At 32.2% G+C, this 17,922-nt stretch overlaps 4 protein-coding genes across 4 annotated transcripts; 2 read left to right on the forward strand and 2 right to left on the reverse strand.

The window, feature by feature from the left end:
• Positions 1–242: 242 nt before the first annotated feature.
• Positions 243–7,906, reverse strand: LOC106708638 (insecticyanin-A). The gene is made up of 4 exons (XM_045681878.1): positions 7,757–7,906; positions 6,673–6,883; positions 4,109–4,207; positions 243–525 (listed from the first exon to the last, which is right to left on the reverse strand). Exons 1-4 carry the CDS (start codon positions 7,859–7,861, stop codon positions 308–310), a joined length of 633 nt encoding a protein of 210 aa, XP_045537834.1. The 5' UTR covers positions 7,862–7,906; the 3' UTR covers positions 243–307.
• A 919-nt stretch (positions 7,907–8,825) lies between these two features.
• On the forward strand, positions 8,826–11,513 carry LOC106708812 (lopap). Its single transcript, XM_014500366.2, has 5 exons — positions 8,826–8,887; positions 9,326–9,395; positions 9,715–9,922; positions 10,409–10,507; positions 11,064–11,513. Exons 1-5 carry the CDS (start codon positions 8,826–8,828, stop codon positions 11,261–11,263), a joined length of 639 nt encoding a protein of 212 aa, XP_014355852.2. The 3' UTR covers positions 11,264–11,513.
• Positions 11,514–11,540: 27 nt separating this feature from the next.
• LOC106708789 (lopap) lies at positions 11,541–13,417 on the reverse strand. Its single transcript, XM_014500344.2, has 4 exons — positions 13,230–13,417; positions 12,621–12,855; positions 11,975–12,076; positions 11,541–11,746 (listed from the first exon to the last, which is right to left on the reverse strand). The coding sequence occupies exons 1-4, from the start codon at positions 13,353–13,355 to the stop codon at positions 11,556–11,558; spliced, it is 654 nt and encodes a 217-aa protein (XP_014355830.2). The 5' UTR covers positions 13,356–13,417; the 3' UTR covers positions 11,541–11,555.
• A 1,059-nt stretch (positions 13,418–14,476) lies between these two features.
• Positions 14,477–16,247, forward strand: LOC106708774 (insecticyanin-A). The gene is made up of 4 exons (XM_045681926.1): positions 14,477–14,658; positions 14,983–15,208; positions 15,341–15,445; positions 16,022–16,247. Exons 1-4 carry the CDS (start codon positions 14,545–14,547, stop codon positions 16,213–16,215), a joined length of 639 nt encoding a protein of 212 aa, XP_045537882.1. The 5' UTR covers positions 14,477–14,544; the 3' UTR covers positions 16,216–16,247.
• The last annotated feature ends 1,675 nt before the right edge of the window (positions 16,248–17,922 follow it).

The raw sequence follows: 17,922 nt of genomic DNA on the forward strand, positions 1-17,922 counted from the left end.
TTCCAGACTATGTTCTATCGCATTTATAATTAGTAGGTATATATTACTTCTTACTAATGTTATAAATGCGAATGTTTATATGGATGGATGTTTGTTTGAAGGTTTTCTCCGAAACGGCTCAACGGATCTTGATGGAATTTTTCATATGTAGAACATAGTCTGGAAGAACTCATGGGCTACTAATTAAGATTTTTTTATTCCGCGTGGACGGAGTCGCGGGCGACAGCTAGTCTAATAACAAAACAAACATCACTTTTTTTTCTAATTCTATCACGATAGATTTCTAAGATGTGTTAATTGCTGTGAATTAGTAAAGCCTTCGAAATAAGGTAACAGCAGCTGCAGATGCTAATATAAATGATGATGGATTCAAATACGTCCCTGCGCTGATTTTACAAGTGTTCTCTGTGTTATTGAAATGTATGAAAGGTGCGTCTTGAAGACTATAATTGGCTACAGCTTGATCCAATTTCAGCGCATCGTCGTCTTTTATATGTGGTGTTCTTGTGAGTTTCCATAGTTCATCTGGAATAAAATTACGAAATTTGTTAATGAATAATAAAAAAAACGACTGATTGTATACACTCAAGGGAAAAGTACTAATCTTGGAATGGAACCATACAAACCAGTATACAAAATTATATGTTTACAAAAAAAACATTACCTAAGTCAATCCAAATTAAGTAAAAATATTTGAGTAAATTCATTACACATTTGAGTAACATTATTAGTCGACTTCAAAATGAAGGAGGTTATCAATTCGATTGTATTTGTTTTTTTTTTAATAATCTGTTCGTTAGCTAATTTTTGAATTTTATTACATCAAATTTTAATTTTAAATTAAGTCATTGTAAAAACAACTCATGCTATACAAAATTCATATTTCTCTTCGAATTATAAACAAGATAAATTATACTATTTAAATACTCGCGTCTATTTATAAAATTGATATATAGTGGACAAATCTGAATTGGATTTTCAAAAATCAGAATATTAATTTCAGTTTGTTTTAACTTCAACTAGATGTCGCTAGTTGTCGATCATATATTTAAGTTTTCGTTTAATAATTTCTTCAATTGTATATATATTTTAAATTAATAATAATTAAATAACGCGTGCTGTAATATAATGTAGTGCAAAGTATATAGAAATGAAATAATCTTAATAAATTATGTGTAACAATTATGAAAATCTAAAATTATAAGAGAAATTTAATTGTAAGAGCTTGGATAAAAGCTTTAATTAAAAAGAAAGAAAGGAAAGATAAAAAGAGAAATGAGTGATTTTTTCAGCACTTTACTTCAAATATCTTATCAACGATCGACAAATACATTGTAATTAATATTTTAAATGCACGATATAAAAAAGTCATGACTAAATTATTTAAAGTAATAAAAACAAGCTTAGCCTTGTTAAAACATTTTTGCAATCGTATTATGTTTGTTTTTAATTGCAAATAGCTCGAAAAGCTATTTTTATCTTCAACCGGTTACTCTGAGGTCAACCTTTCCGATTAAAAATTATTTTTAAATATAGTAATATATTCTATGCGATTTTTTTGTTATCGCTAACAACATTTTAGTTGTTAAGTAGTTGATTCCGGTTGTGCTAAATATAGAATAAAATTATGTCATCATTATCAGCTCATTATACATCCCCACTAAGGGGCTCGGAGTCTACCCTGAGTTAGGGATAAGCCTGACTAGGCCATAGTCTATCACGGTGGTCCAGTGCGAATTTTTGTCAAATTATGTCACCCCTTCCCATCCTTTCCCTATAAGAAAAGGGTGGGAAGGAGAAGAGGACTAAAATTAGGTCTCCAGCACGCATACTTATCCAGACGAACCGTGGAATTACTTCCACGTAGTAGTTGTATTGCACGGCGAGCATACTATATTTGTGCAACAGATGTTGTTGCTGCTGGTGTCTACACTTGTGCGGTAGTCATTTCAAAAGTATTTCAGTAGATTTGTCACTAATACATATTGCTGTCACTCTCTAGATGTTTGAAGAAATAAAGATAGGAGTGTTTTTCACAGCAGTGGAATTATACAGGTAGATTTATCAATTTCTAAATCTTATTAATATTATAAACTAGCTTTTACCCGCGACTTCGTCCGCGCGGAAGAAAAAAATGCACACAAGATAAAAAAGTTCCTATGTCCGTCTCCTAGTTCTAAGTTACCTCCCCATCAATTTTCAGCTAAATCAGTGCGACCGATCTTGAGTTATAAATAGTGTAACTAACACGACTTTCTTTTATATATATAAGATGCGAATGTTTAGATGGTGTTGGTTTGAAGGTATATCCGGAACGGCTCAACGGATCTGAATTAAATTTTGCACAGATGTAGAACATAGTCTGGAAGAACACATAGGCTACTTATTTCGTTTTTTTTTTAAAATTCCACGCGGACAGATTCGCGGGTGATAGCTAGTTAGACTATAAATTGAAATAATAATACCTTTTATCACACAGTTCTTAAAAGTTTCCTTTTAAACTTGAAGAACATTTAATTTTTTAACAATGTTGTAGGAAATGGTATTAAAAAAACACAATTATTTGCATCAATGATGACCAGAAGCAATGAAACGTGAAATCCAATGAACTGTAACTTATACGGTGAATCCAATGTCGTACTAAGACAATATTGATATCTCTTTCAGTCTCTATATATAAAACCGAGACAGCAATAGTGTTCGTATACAAGTTTCATTTGAAATTCAATGTTATCTGTCGCATGAAGGGATGTTAAAATCAAGGCTATTTCCTACATTAATGTTCCGCAATTAAGTTTTATGGAAAGATTTCTTGTTGGTGACCTTTTGTTTGTTTTTATGCTAGCATTTGGCAAATGAGCAATCCAATTTATCAATAACAGCGATGTGACAGCTGACCGTAGACATTATGCAAAAGACAGACATGCAATCTATATATATCAAAGAAAGTTGTGTTAGTTACACCATTTATAACTCAAGAACGGCTGAATCGATTTGACTGAAAATTGGTGGGCAGGTAGCTTAGAACCAGGAAAAGGACATAGGATAATTTTTACCCCGTTTTCTATTTTTTTTATACCGCGCGGACGGAGTCGCGGGTAAAAGCTAGTTTGAAATAAAAAGTACAAACTTTGGTCCGGTCTGGAATTCGAAAATGAAAAAACTTAATTTACGTTCAGAGACCTTGAATAGTCAATCTCATATTTAAAGGCATTTTATTTATTCATTCCATTATACATTCTGACACTTGGTATAAATACAATCTCGTTTTTTTTTTAAATTGTAATGATAATATCTTGCACTATGCCTGATATATTAGATTTATTTTTAACTATTTTTTAACTAACAAATGTAAAAATTCTAAATTTACGAAGTTTTTAGATTAGATAAAATAATAGAATATATTCATGTTTGTAGCCACTGTGTCAAATTACTAGTATATGGTGTGGGGGATCAAATTACAAGATAATTTAAAAAAATTAATGTAACTTTGAAAAAAAGACAGTTGGATTTTTTTATAATTATTCCCCGTGTAGTGATCGACCTGAACATACTTGGTGCCGGCTTATCGTTAAATTTTGGGACACATTGTATATATGTCCCGATTCTAATCCGTTTTCAAACATAATCTCAAATTATAAAGTCAGGAATCGCCAAATAAGTAAAACTTAATAAATAGTACTAAAACTACAGTAATTCTTAAAATTTTTCATTTAAGTGTTTCGGAAAAGTTAACCTACTGTATATGACATACAACTAATTAAGGCATGTTTCCACGATGCGTGATAAAAAGACTGATGACAACTCATCCAGGCACAGACGACACTGATTCCATAGTTCGCGACTTTATAAGTAACCAAAGAGATCAATAATTAGAGACAAAATTTATTTTTAATATAATCCACACATCAAATCATTGTTCGGCCATCTTTGTATCCATCCAATTTTAATCTTATTAATTTCTTCTATATTTGCTAATCTTAAGATTCTCAAAACACTAATTATATTAGGCATACCAACCCTATCACACTCTTTTAATATACAGTGACAACCGCGGACAATTGTATACATATTGTATACAATTGTCCGCGGTTATTACATCACTTACAAGTACTGCTTGTGCCATCTTCATTATTATTGCAGGCAAATAATACTGCGTAATGTTCATACTCCACATCCAAGAAAGAGAATGTTTCTGTTCTCTGATCTGAAAATATAACAAATAATCGTTAATTACACGATTTATTACTCAAAAACTTTAAAAAAAACTGAATAATTGTAGTCCAATGACACTTCGGGGAAGAAGACAAATCGAAGGACATCTCACTCGTCAAAATCGGTTCAGTAGTTTAGGCTCCAGGCCGTCACAAAAGAACCCACATACCTAAAAACAAACTAGCACGCGTCCCTTTCATTCTTTTTTAATGAAACAAAGATAACAATATAAAATAATATTGGCTTGTTCGAAAAGTAATTTCGTTTTTATTTCTATTTTCTATGTTTAATAATGCCTTTATCAGCTCCAACCGACGAGTACGTGGTGCATCTTCGTCGAAAATACAAGAATCCTAAGTAGAGAAAAAGCGAAATGACTTTCCGAACGACCATAATGTAATTTGCTTAGTGTTAATTAACATTATTTTATAGTACAAGGTGGCAAATAAGCAAGCGCCCAAAAAATTCGCCAAAATAGCGAAATAACCGCTGCCCATAGATATTCATATTTATTCGTTACCTACTTTTAATAGAAAGAAGAGAGGATGCGCAGAAAGAGGATAATTACTGAGAAAATCTGCAAAACTTTTTCTGTGTCTAAATTTTTTACCGTATGTACTAGGGTGCGGGTGTGGTTGCGAAAGTTTGGTTTGGTTGTTACTACGTATCTCCAGAACGGGTAAACAGGACTCAATGAAATTTGGTATAGATGTAGAACGTATTCTGGATGGACACATGCTTAATTTTTAATCGGACGGAGTCACGGATAAAAGCCGTGTAATACGTTTCTTATCTAGGTAAGTGATGAATATTCAAATTCAGACTTTCGAAAAACAAAAAACCAAGTTTCTATTCATTAGAATAAATTATAGCATTTGTGGGACTTGATTTTTTTTTAATATTCAATATAAAGTTATTTTCGACCGGTTTTTTTTTATAAGAATGGTCTAGAATATCCCATATTTGATGATTAAGACCATTAAAAGAACTATCGCGCCCGTCGTATGTTTTGTTTCTCTAAGGCTAGTTGTTGTCCGTGACTTCATCCTTGTGAAATAAAAAAAATAAACTGAGCTATTCCGCTTGTGGAATAACATGATAACATCCATCCATCCAAACTTCCGCTTTTATAATACTTTTAAAACTGCAATTGTTATTGTAAATTAAGCTTTCATGTATTTTCTTGTCAACAACCCAACGCCTTATGATAATGGTCATAAATTAATCCCATTTAAAGCTCAGTAGTTTCCGATTAACCCACAAAAAATCATTTTTAACAACTCACGTATGATTGTCCGGTGACGGCACCGACTAATTTCGAACCCGTCGGGGGTCTATCTTCAGGGTGAGTGTCGGTGTCTCTAAATAAACACCCACCCTGAAGATAGACCCTCCGGATCCGTAACTAGTCGGTGCTGTCACCGGTCAATAATACGTGAGTTAAGCCGTTCTTAATTAATTTATTATTATGTCTCACGAAAGTTTAAACAATTTAACGTTATGTAACGTAGAAAAGATATTGCGTATTTCTGATTTTTTTTAAGGTTAACAATTTAAAAATATTTTACAACAGATATTTTTAAATTAAATTTAATGTGTTGTTACAAGCGTCAAGGGTGAGAAATTTCGGAAGGTCCCTTCCATTATTTAATCATGTTTTTAAAATGTTTCTACATTAAATATAATGTTCTTTAATCAAACTATATATGGTGCAAATAATAATAAATTTAAATTAATTCGAAATTCAAATTAAAAACAAAATAAATCCAGTTTCAAAATTAAGGTTTAAATATATATCCACTACTATAGATAGGGCTTCCCCGTTGCCCTTCATTTAGTATGAGGTTACTCGCTTTAAATTAATTATTGTTATTGGAAGGATGAAGGAGAGAAAATGAATAAAATTATACTGTGAAAGTTATTGTTGGGGATCGTCTTATACGCAATTAAATCGGTCTAATTGGACGATTGTTTTTTTTCTTATTTTATTAGATGGTGCCATATCAAACTGTCACCTGAATTCAATTCAAATAACGAACAGCTGCCCAGAGATATCCGCAATTGCAGATACATTGCATACCTTTAATCTTCGGAGGAGGAAGATTTCCTATGCGTCGCCTCCTCCGTAAAATTCAGTTTCACTAGGCCTAAGTATATGTTAGAAGGGCCCCCAAAACCGAAGAACATACGTATGCGTATGTAGAGGATGATGCGAGAGATGTACCAGAACCGAGCCAAAAAAAGAGCAACATAATCTCTGTCCCTGTGGGTCAAGGACGTGAATCTTACTAATATTCTTCTTATAAATGTTTAGATGGATGAATGGATGTTTTTAGAAGGTACCTCCGGAACAGCTCAGTGGGGATCTTGATGAAATTTAGCACAGATATAGAACATAGTCTGGAAGAACACATAGACTACTTTAAAGAAAGCTAGTTATGCTATTAAATTACTAACCTGTATAAGTAACCATTAGCAAATCTCCAGTTGTATTACTATCAACAGTCAGTTCAACAGACCCGTTGTAATAGCTAATGGTGTTGTTTGAGATCCAACTGATTGACACATCTGTGGTGTTATCACTCTTATGGTTGAACAAGATCATTGCACAGTCCCCTTGAATCTGCATATCACTGACCACAGCGGCTATATACCATTTACCATCCAACTGGAAAGGAAAAACATATTAGGTATAGGATGTTAAGACTAAGTTAACAATGCTTGAGCCCTGTTGAATGGCATGAACTCGATCGTGGAATTTTCATCGAAAATTAGGTTCAATGGGAAAAAATCCGATCGGCCCAACAGGAAACATCCTGTATTTTTTAACATTCACATGGTGACCATAAAAAACTGATATACGATAGTCATTTGACAACCTTGGATGACTATTCTTTCATACATATTTAAAGAAAACGTCAAGATTTCAAACCGCTAATTATTTACGATCACGTTTTAAAGTTTAAATAACATTACTTTATATTTAACTAGCTTTTACCCGCGACTCCTATAAAAAATAGAAAACGGGGTAAAAATTATCCTATGTCCTATTCCTGGTTCTAAGCTACCTACCCACCAATTTTCAGTCAAATCGATTCAACTGTTCTTGAGTTATAAATAGTGTAACTAACACGACTTTCTTTTATATATATAGATAATTATATTTTATTACTTATTGCAAAAATAATAAATGAACATACATTATTAGGAAATATGCATTAATAAAACTATGACGTAATAATATGACTATTTTAAAACTATCGTATTTTGATTTTTCAATTGTCAATATAAATTGTGGATATTTGAATAAAAAGTACATTAGTGAATTATTTAATGAATAAATGCTTTTGATTCTGCATTTGTTATTCAATATACTTTTTTTTAGCAATATATGAAAAAAAAAGTATCCAAAAAGTATCCAAAAAGTATCCAAAATCATATGATTAACCATTGATAAATCTAGAAAACATTGTTAATAGTTACTCTAAAGTCTAAAGTCTATTTGATACGATTGTAAGGATGCATATGGAAGATTACTCACTTCTTTCAAATCCAACTCTCTTGGTACAACAAATGGACATGTACCGTTTAACACAGCACTTCTTACGAATGAAAACAACAATGTAACGCCTAAACAATAAAACATTTTGAGGCGGATGAGGGAGGGATTTCAACTGATGTCACAAATCAACTGCGACGTAACGGTAGACGTAATCTCTTTTATACTTTATATATTTTTTATAACAGTTAAAACTATTCGTATTCCGTGTTAAAAAGTCCGACAAACATTGAATCAATCACACCATGACTTTTGTTGATCAATAAAAGATCTTAAATCGAATTAATCTAGAAAGAATATCCAATAATTTGTATATTTTTATAAACATCTATATATCTATATATATATATATATAAAAGAAAGTTGTGTTAGTTACACCATTTATAACTCAAGAACGGCTGAATCGATTCGACTGAAAATAGGTGGGCAGGTAGCTTAGAACCAGGAAACGGACATAGGATAATTTTTACCCCGTTTTCTATTTTTTATTCCGCGCGGACGGAGTCGCGGGTAAAAGCTAGTCTATATATATAAAAGAAAGTCGTGTTAGTTACACCATTTATAACTCAAGAACGGCTGAATCGATTTGACTGCAAATTGGTGGGCAGGTAGCTTAGAACCAGGAAACGGACATAGGATAATTTTTACCCCGTTTTCTATTTTTTGTTCCGCGCGGACGGAGTCGCGGGCAAATGCTAGTTTCAAATAAAAATTTACAGATTCTTTACGTTTCTAGAAGCTTATTGCTTAGTCAAATATTAAAAATACTAAATACAATAAAAATAAAACAGCAATCGCTGATGAACTTCAACTGACAACCGTCCATGTTGACTAAATACTCAAAAAGGGCGATATTAAGAACAACTGAAACCTACGTGCATATATGCATAGATATATGAATGTAGAAGAAGCGAGAGAAGCATCAGTACCGCGCCAAATCGAGGACCGTTGTCTCTGCCTACACCTCTGAGTTAGAGTGAATTATATTGTTGTTAAGTACAATAATAAGTTATAATTTTAAAAACTATTTAGTAGTAATATATTTTAACACATGCATACCATACTAAAGAATAACAAGGGCTTCTGCATAAATATAAACACAAATCACCCATTGTGACAGATTGAATAAAATAAGAAACTGGTTGATATATCAATACTCAGCTAGACCTTTTCTTTTACTTGGAATTTTAGTCACAGAGGATAAAAGTTTGTGTGACGAAACTTTTTTACTTCAGCAGAATTACTTAAAAATTCACTGTCTTGAGACTGTTCATTATTTCGGGGTTTCGCGGGCATATATTAAGTTAAAATCGCCTCCATTCCTTGGACATCAAAAGATACTGCAAAACTGCATCTAGAGAAAGTGTGAATTATTTTTTTTTTATCGATTTCAAACGAAATACGGAGCATCTCAATGAGTTCAGATATTACTATCAATAGATAAGAATAATCTGATCTGAGTCAAATATCAGATATAAAACAGTTTGACAAAATGAACGCTAGAAAATGTTTTACCTTATTAGTATTTGTATTTGTTCATGTTAAATTAAGTAAAAATCAAGTATTATTATTTGGAACTTGTGCTAAAGTGGAAACTGTTAAATTTTTTGATATAGAAAGGGTAAGATGAATGTCTCATAATGCTAAAGATTCTTTAGACTGTGTTTCATTTGTTATTTTTTAAAGCAAAATGTGCTTTATAAAATTTAACGTTCCACAATTTTTTTCTTTTATAAAATCATTGGTCAAAAATCGATTTTCTTTCTGCAAACTTTACTCTATAAATAAGAACGAATACTTTTTTTAAATGCAAAAAATTCAAAATTTAATCTTTTCAGTATTTCACTGTTACTAACAATAAATCTAATTAATTTTTTTAACTTAAAAAAAATCAGATTTAAATGAGCAATGTTTTGCCATAATTTATTTTTATGTTGCAGTTTTTAGGATTGTGGTACGAAATAGAAAGATTTCCAGCGTGGTACGAAGGTTTCGGACATTGTGCATACAAACGATTTCAAGCATGTGGTAGAAGAATTGAAATAGAACATAGCTTCGTCAGAAATGACATACATTATATACTACATGTTAACAGCACATATGCACCAGGAAATGATGCTATATTTAAATTTAAAAAGAATAATATAGGTAAGGATTCCTTGTTTCTGCTTGAATTTATCATCTTTATTTATTTGGTTCTGTCACAACAATCCCAATATAAATTGAAACTGCTTCGAAAACAAAACCGCCAAAAAATATACCATCATCAGTGCTCTATTCTTTTTTGTTATTTTCTGAATCATCAGACTTTAGTAAAGTATTTTTCTTTAAATTATAAGAAACTTGATGTCTTAAGAAAGTAATTTTTAAAACTAGCTGTCGCCCGTGACTCCGAATTTAACACAAAAAGCTTAAGCCTATGTGTTCTTCCAGACTATGTTTTATGTTTATGCCAAATTGCAGAATCCGTTAAGCCGTTCTGGAGATACCTTCAAACTAATATTCATCCATCTATCAAAAAATTCGCATTACTAATATTATAAATGTGAATGTTTAGATGGATGGATGAATGTTTGAAGGTATCTCCAGAACGGCTTCACAGATCTCCATAAAATTGGTGTGTAATACTTACAGATCCTCTGAGTATACCATTATCAATACTTGCAACGGACTACACAAACTACGCAGTGGTATACGGATGCAAGAATAATGAGACGTTAGATATAAAATACAGTTAGTACGTTTTATTTCTTTTACATTTCGAAAAAATAATATTAATCACTAGCTGTCGCCCTAGCCTATGTGTTCTTCCAAATTATGTTCTACATCTATGCCAATTTTCATCAAGAACCTTTGAGCCGTTTCGGAGATACCTTCAAACAAACATCCATCCATCCTTCCAGCCATCTTGACATTCAAATTTATAATATTAGTAAGATCTGCAAATAACTGTAAAGTAGTTCCATCATGTTCTACAACTGTTATTTCAGAATATAATTGAACTGTTTCCTCTTCACCTATTATAGGCAAAATTTGGAAATGTAGCGGTCTTAGTAATATTTAGACCGCTTCTGCAAGTAACCTTATATACGTAGTAACACTCAGTGTCTTCGTCCTTTTTATTTTCTTTATTTACCAATTTAAAATAACTCTATAATTTATCTTTAAATATGATGCTGTTTGTCATGCATTTTGTCCAGCCTATAAGCTCGCATTACCGACTATGCATAGTTTTTTTTATTTGCATTTTTTTCTGTATTTTCATCATTTAATTAATGAAACATATCAGTTTCAGCTTGGATATTATCAAGAGAAAAAAAATTATCCCCTGAAATTCTGGAGACAGCGTATCGAGAGATAAATTCAATACCGTACGCTAGTACAGTTTATTTAGAACAGGTGCTTCAAAATGAAGAAAAATGTGTACACCATTGGACAGCTCACGTACACGCGGAAGATGTTATTGATGAAGAAGACGATGAATTGTAAATAATAGTAATAAATAACTCCTAAATGTATCTCAATTTAACAAGCATCTCTCGTGCGTTCCCGCTATTCGTTTGCCTCCTACTGTTATTAAAAAAATAAAAAGAGGTTCTGGCACACCTCTGAGTGAACACATAATTGGAATTTATTTAAAATATTAAGCATAAACTGAAGAGATGTGTTATTTGTATACGATGACGAGCTATTTATGTGCATCTACAATATGCAATTAGTTGATCTTATTATGGTTTAAAAAATAAAACCAAAATTTTTCATCAAATTCTTTATTGTTCGTTTATATTGGAACGGAAAATCTGAAAGTCCTAGGTTCCGTGGCCTGAGTTTCGTAATATTTGGGCGAACATTTTGACCAACTTTCCTTGACCAATAAATTCGGGTTGACACCAATTTGTGTCAGAGGTTTTTGGGCCAACTCTTTAGATACTTCATTTAAAGTTGGATTACGAGACAGGATCCATACATAAACTGAAAGAAAATTTTCATATTGTAATTGTCACGCAAAGATTGTTTAAGTAGTCTCACTCAGCATAGCTTGGATAATCTACCTTATGAACTGTAGTCTACTCAAGCTTGCTATTAGCTTTAAAATGTTAAGTTAGAATGTTCTTAAAGCATTTTCTTAATTGTAAATATTAAAAAATAGATGCTACCCTTTCATTATTAACTTGTTTTAAATTAAAATCCGCTACTTACTGAAGTGTTTGTTTATCAATGGACTGTATTGACACGTGTATAAAGTCGCGTAATATTTGTAATTGGTTGCCAAAACTTGGAATGGATATCTTCTTACTTTCACTGAAATTGTTGTAAATTGTTATCAATGATTGATCAAGGCACTTTTCGGAGCAAAATAATTAACTCCTATCATTTTTGTAGAAATAATAAAATTCCAGAGAAGCCCAGACAAGTAGAAACCTTAATCATTTCCACTGAAGAAACAGCAGTACAAAACACATATCGTTGTGTCAATTTTTTCCAAGAAAATAAGATGATATGTTCTTTTCCCATCTCATTTGCAATAACTTATTAAAACAAACATAATATTAAAAAACCAAAAAAGCCGACTGATTGAGGAGCTAACAGATGAAAAAGCGTTATCTAGGCTGCGTTTTGACTAACTTTTTTTTATTTTAAACTAAATAAACTGTACTGATATTTACATTTTTTTTTTTCTTATTTTAAAATATACTCGAAAAAAAAAAAAATTTAAAAGCTAACGAATGATTTAAACTAGTTTTTCTTACTAATTTTAGAACTACTTATGTTGCACATACGCTAACAATATTGTCGATACCCTAGGACACTACGCAGAAGACGAAAATCCAGGATATCTACTTACATCTTCTAGGTGCATTTTCAAACGTATAAGTTATTTCGAAATCAGATGAAGCTCCATTTTTTGGCGTAACAAGCTTCAGTTGACCGATACTTTGTCTATGGAAAAGACCACGATCTACTCTCGAGATATTGACGTAAATCCCACTTGGTTTGTATAATAATTCAACTGTAGAACAATTGCTCAAAAGTTGACCATCGCTAGAATAATGATAGGCCTGGTACCAGGTTTTATCAAACTGAAATAAAAAAATATATCAAACAAAGAACATAGATTGATGATGGATTTAAAATATTAGAAGATTATTCTTTCGCTGAAAATAGCTTGCAATATACACAACACATATTTAGAGAGGAAAAGAGTTACATTTCTTATGAGATCTTTTAACACATGTAACTTTTTTCTTCGGACGAATCCTAATATAATATATTTCGAAATAACCATCATGATTGAAACTGATATGTTAAGAAAATAGCTTTAAAAAGGTTGCAAACTTCTGCCTAAAGGAACAACAGTAATTTAAAAATCCACATTTAGTATTTATCTCAAATTTCTTGATTAACTCCAAAGTTTTGTAAAAGAAATTGAAATAGAAAAACTTTTTCTACAAACCTCTTCCAAACTAAAATTGTCCTGTAATTTCACATTCTCAGGACATTTTCCTGGTAAAGTAAAATAACTGCACGCGCACTCAATGTAAATTAAAAATACAATTAAATTACAAATAACTGATTTCATTTTGATAAATGTCTTCTTCTCATCGACATTCCTCGCAAAATCAAACAGAATACTTGATATGTTATTAAAATAAAAGTTAAAGGTTATCTTATTGTTTGCTTGATGTAAAATAATATATTAATTCCAGTGAATAACTAATTAAGATATCCAAGTTAAATATAATTTTAGACAGGAAAATTTATTTATTTATATTAATAAACAAGTTTTAACTGTTTAGGACGAATTAAGCTACTAAGCCTAATAAAAAAATATTTTTCTGAAATGTTTTTGTCAACATCTTACGAGCTGTTCCATTATCAATCTGTATTTGTTTAAACAGAGAATCAGTACAGGGTGTACTTTTTTCGATACATCTCTATCATACAATCCATCCTTACTTCTTTCTGTATCCTCTAACTTTGTAGCCATCCATTTTCAATCTCGTGACTTTGTTATTTACATAATCATTATCTCTTCGCATAATATGACCATACAATGTTAATCTTTTGCTTCTTAATTTCTCCATCGCTGGCGCTGCATGTATAAGCAAGTTATATTTTGTATACCTAATAGACGGCGATCGATTAATATTACTTAACTACAAAAGTAAGGCGAACTGAACGAGGGACTCGAGAAAATAATCACAAAGTCTGGGGCTTAGAATAATCGACTCTAGAATCTAGGGATGCATCAAATACTTCGCTTTCCAAAAGCGTTCCGTACTCAAAAAAGTTTGAGAACCGCTGAACTACATTATGCTACAAAAAGAAAGGAAGCTTCTTCATTGGTCTTTCATTTGTAAACTGAATGGAAGATGAGGTTGATATGGTAATTGCTTTTGGAAGTTGTGTTCCTGTAGCTGCTACGAATAATAAAGTCATTTCCAACTGCAGTCAGTAATAACTTTAGTAACATTTCGACCTATGTCACGAAATTATTTACGTCACTACCCAGATCTCTTAACTTAACAAGGATGGGAAGATTTTACTATAAATAGAATACAAATGAAGTTTACAAACCTGCGCACATTTTAAAGGATGTTTTTAAACGTCACCCTACATACTTCAATTCAAAGACCAATTTCAACGTAAATCGTCTTTAAGAGCAGACTGGGGTCATATCATTGGATAATTATCGCGTGGGATGCGACCCGATCATCATTCCATACGACAATCTCGTACTGGGCGCTTGCTTTTTTATAACAATAACAATGCTATTAATATTGTCTTGTCTTTATTTGATAAGCTCTGTGTTGACCGCTGAATTTACGTTGCCAGGAGAATGTCCAGTTGTCAAGATACAAGAGAATTTGGACTATACAAAGGTAAAATTTCTCATATCGTTCACTTTTTATAAATACTTATCCTTCTTGCTAAGAAAAGTACAATTTTTTTCTATCGCTAATAATTGCTATCGTGATTAATTCAGCTGTCAGAATATACGATTGCGTAAACAATTGTCTTCGATCATTTTCTTGTATCACCTTACTAGGATTTGGATTAACGTCTTCTGTTCCATCGTTAAATACAAAACGTATTTTGTTTCTAAACGTTAACAATCGTGGGTGTTATCCCCATTCATATAAAACTAATTCATATTATCATATCCCAGCTATCTATAGACCTTCCTAGTTTTAGTTTTTCTATAGTTTTCAGGTCTATGGTACAACGTAGCTAGTTATGCAAGCGATGGTCGACCAATCTATGACTGCGCTACTCTAGATTTCCAAGAGGACAACCTAGGATATACGCTTAGAGAGAAATACATTGATATGGACCAAGGCAATCGCACTCAGAAGTCATATTTCGCTCGAGTTGATCCAACATTTGACGCTGGAAATAAAGCGCAATTTATCGTTAGTCATGAAGACGGAGGTATGAGACATCGAATTCGAAATAAATAAAGAACTATCTTGGAATTTGAGACTTGGTCTTTTTAACTTTATGACATTTCTAATATAAATATGTGAGCAAAATAATATTACTAATTACAAAACCTGATTTCAGATAAAGTTCTACAGTTTCCATTCTTCATTCTATCTACTGATTACGAGGGATACGCTATTGCCTACACTTGCAAGACTTTGAAAAAGAAGCAACGCACACATTATGGTAATTAAGAAGCGTATTATGATCATAGATTTGTTAAAATATTTAAGTAGTAAAATATAAATATACTCGTACTTTGAAACCATTTCCTCCGTCAAGTAATAAATTGACAAATTCTGAAGAATTCATGGATGGAATGTCTTCAAGAAAAAATCAATATAGACGTGTAGTAGTGAAAACAATGTCAATTACTACGTGTACTACCACTGATTTAGAAATTTTAACCAGCCTTAAACTAACAGGAGTGACGAGTCAAATTGGACCTTAAACGCCAACAATCAGAGTGTCTACATTTCGCGGTTCGTCGTCACCTTGGCCTAGTCCAAGACTAGTATCTCCTGCAGATCCCTCTCCAGCTGATTCTTCCAGCTATATTTGGGATCTTTAATATTTTGTTAGTATTACTGCAATTCCACGGCGCGTAGTTTTTGTGAGGGTAGGACATGAAGTACTCCAGCCAAACCAACTCGCCGAAGAACCACAGTATTAAGCCACTGGAAACCTCCGTTAGCGATCTCGGCGAACTGAAATACTGAACCCTGTAGTCGTTCATGTCTAATAATTGATTTTTATTTTCAGTATTTACATGGGTCTTAGCTCGGAGCAAGGACAAATTACAAGGCGACGTTCTGAAGAAGGTCGAGGATTCACTTTCAAAATATTCAGAGCTAGCTGAACACAGACAGTCTTTTGTTCTCAAAGAATTCTCTGAACAAAACTGCGCGTATACTAACAAATTTGAAACAGATTATTTTACAAGCAACTTTTGGTAGATTATGTGATTATGTTGACATTTTCTTATTCTGTACACTTTCATCATTCTTATTTGTATATTTTTATCGATGAAAATAAGAAAGTATTAACAGTATATTTATAAATAAAGATTATATTTTTGACTCTTTATTAATATTTACTTTTGTTTAGTAAAAAACATTTGTGGTATTTCCCTAAAATAAAAAAGCTGTATGCCGATAATAACATCTATGTCAGCAGAAAACCTATAGTAGTTAATTTTTTTGTCGAACTATACATATAAAAAATGACATACAAAAAATGACAACACAGGTACAGTACAACAAGTATTTTGTTACACCTTTTGGAACGAAGTTCCTTATCGCGCGTTGTGAAAGGGGGCTAGACGGAAAAAATTCTTACGAAAAGTTGTCACGACACTTTTTGCTATAGACGAATGAGCGCTACTTCACTATGGCAACGACGTGACAATATATAACGAAAATTCATAGAAATAAAATGTACTTCTTGTGAAGACTTAAGTTTTTTATTCATAGAATAAACATTGGTTCCTTCACTAATTAATCGAAAGGAACTTCGTTCCATCCGGGTGTCCCTTGACACCTCCCAAATTTTTTTTTGTCTTTTAATTCAACATAGATGGCGATAGTAACGAGATATTTCATGGCATTTTAAAATGGTAAATAATAAACTGTAGTAATAACCGTATTTATCGATTGAAAATATTAATTATTGTAGTTAGCTTGCATTTACAGCAAAAGTGGTTTTTGACCGCGTTTCGACGTCAATGACTCTTGAATTAAAAAATATTGTTGTCTCTGTTATGTCAAAGTGAATGTAAGGCATGACAATACTCATTACAGAAATCACTTCTGTGGAGTTCCGGAATAAGATTTTAGGCCCATTGTGCACAAGGACAACGTAAAGACCTTCGTACACAAGGCAACGCAAATCGATGAAAATAATATTGTACGTTTGCGTCGCGAGAATCGCAACGCTGAATCGTGAACGCGAGTCGTCTATCGGTCAGTACAGGCCACTTTTCTCTCGACGATCTTAACAAAAAGTTTGCGAGCGATTTCGAAGATTGTGTACGAAAGACCTAAATCTAAAACCATACGATTTTTGTCGCTAAGCGACTTACTCAATTCGATATCATACACACATCAGTTCGATCAAAATTTAATTTTTTGGTCCTAAAGCCAGCGCGCTACCAGTAAGCCTAGCACAAATATTTTAGACAAGCGATTTCGTATCGTCACTTATTGTCGGGAGAAAAGTTGGTGCGTTATTCAAGTTGGCAAACCAAACCTTTCTTTTAATATTTTTTAAAATAGTGTTAGTCGTGTAGGCGCTAAGCCTGTACTGGCTTAAACGTCGTCTGTATGGAACGCGCTTAGCAATAATCGCTACGCAGGTTTTTAATATTCGAAAATAAAAGTAAACCTTGTGTACGAAGGGCCTTAAACTGATAAGCAACTTTTAAATTTAATTTAATTTAATTGACGTATTTAGATCACATTACAAATTTTAACAGTTTTTAAAATTTCCAAAAAATATTGCAGATTAAAACACCGATAAGATTGCTCAATTAAATTTAACGCAGTACCAAGTAAAAAAAAATTGTTAATTGAATCATAAAATTTAAACTTTTAGAATATCAAACCGGTTTTCAAAATCGAATCAGTCTAAAAGGCTACAGCTGATACATACTTACGGACGAATTT

The sequence above is a fragment of the Papilio machaon genome, chromosome 17 (genome assembly GCF_912999745.1).
Source record: "Papilio machaon chromosome 17, ilPapMach1.1, whole genome shotgun sequence".
Lineage (NCBI taxonomy): Eukaryota > Metazoa > Arthropoda > Insecta > Lepidoptera > Papilionidae > Papilio > Papilio machaon.

Excerpts from the sequence above, each read along its gene's own strand:
- LOC106708638 (XM_045681878.1), bottom strand. The coding sequence starts at position 7,861 with ATGTTTTATTGTTTAGGCGTTACATTGTTGTTTTCATTCGTAAGAAGT. Across the intron at positions 6,884-7,756 it reads GAGAGTTGGATTTGAAAGAA|TTGGATGGTAAATGGTATAT; the intron begins GTGAGTAATCTT and ends TTTCCTTTCCAG. Across the intron at positions 526-4,108 it reads AGATGGCACAAGCAGTACTT|ATGAACTATGGAAACTCACA; the intron begins GTAAGTGATGTA and ends ATTTTATTCCAG.
- LOC106708812 (XM_014500366.2), top strand. The coding sequence starts at position 8,826 with ATGCATACCATACTAAAGAATAACAAGGGCTTCTGCATAAATATAAAC. Across the intron at positions 9,396-9,714 it reads AATTTTTTGATATAGAAAGG|TTTTTAGGATTGTGGTACGA; the intron begins GTAAGATGAATG and ends TTTATGTTGCAG. Across the intron at positions 10,508-11,063 it reads GACGTTAGATATAAAATACA|TTTCAGCTTGGATATTATCA; the intron begins GTTAGTACGTTT and ends GAAACATATCAG.
- LOC106708789 (XM_014500344.2), bottom strand. The coding sequence starts at position 13,355 with ATGAAATCAGTTATTTGTAATTTAATTGTATTTTTAATTTACATTGAG. Across the intron at positions 12,856-13,229 it reads ACAATTTTAGTTTGGAAGAG|TTTGATAAAACCTGGTACCA; the intron begins GTTTGTAGAAAA and ends TTTTTATTTCAG. Across the intron at positions 12,077-12,620 it reads TGAAAATGCACCTAGAAGAT|TGAAAGTAAGAAGATATCCA; the intron begins GTAAGTAGATAT and ends CAACAATTTCAG.
- LOC106708774 (XM_045681926.1), top strand. The coding sequence starts at position 14,545 with ATGCTATTAATATTGTCTTGTCTTTATTTGATAAGCTCTGTGTTGACC. Across the intron at positions 15,209-15,340 it reads CGTTAGTCATGAAGACGGAG|ATAAAGTTCTACAGTTTCCA; the intron begins GTATGAGACATC and ends ACCTGATTTCAG. Across the intron at positions 15,446-16,021 it reads GAAGCAACGCACACATTATG|TATTTACATGGGTCTTAGCT; the intron begins GTAATTAAGAAG and ends TTTTATTTTCAG.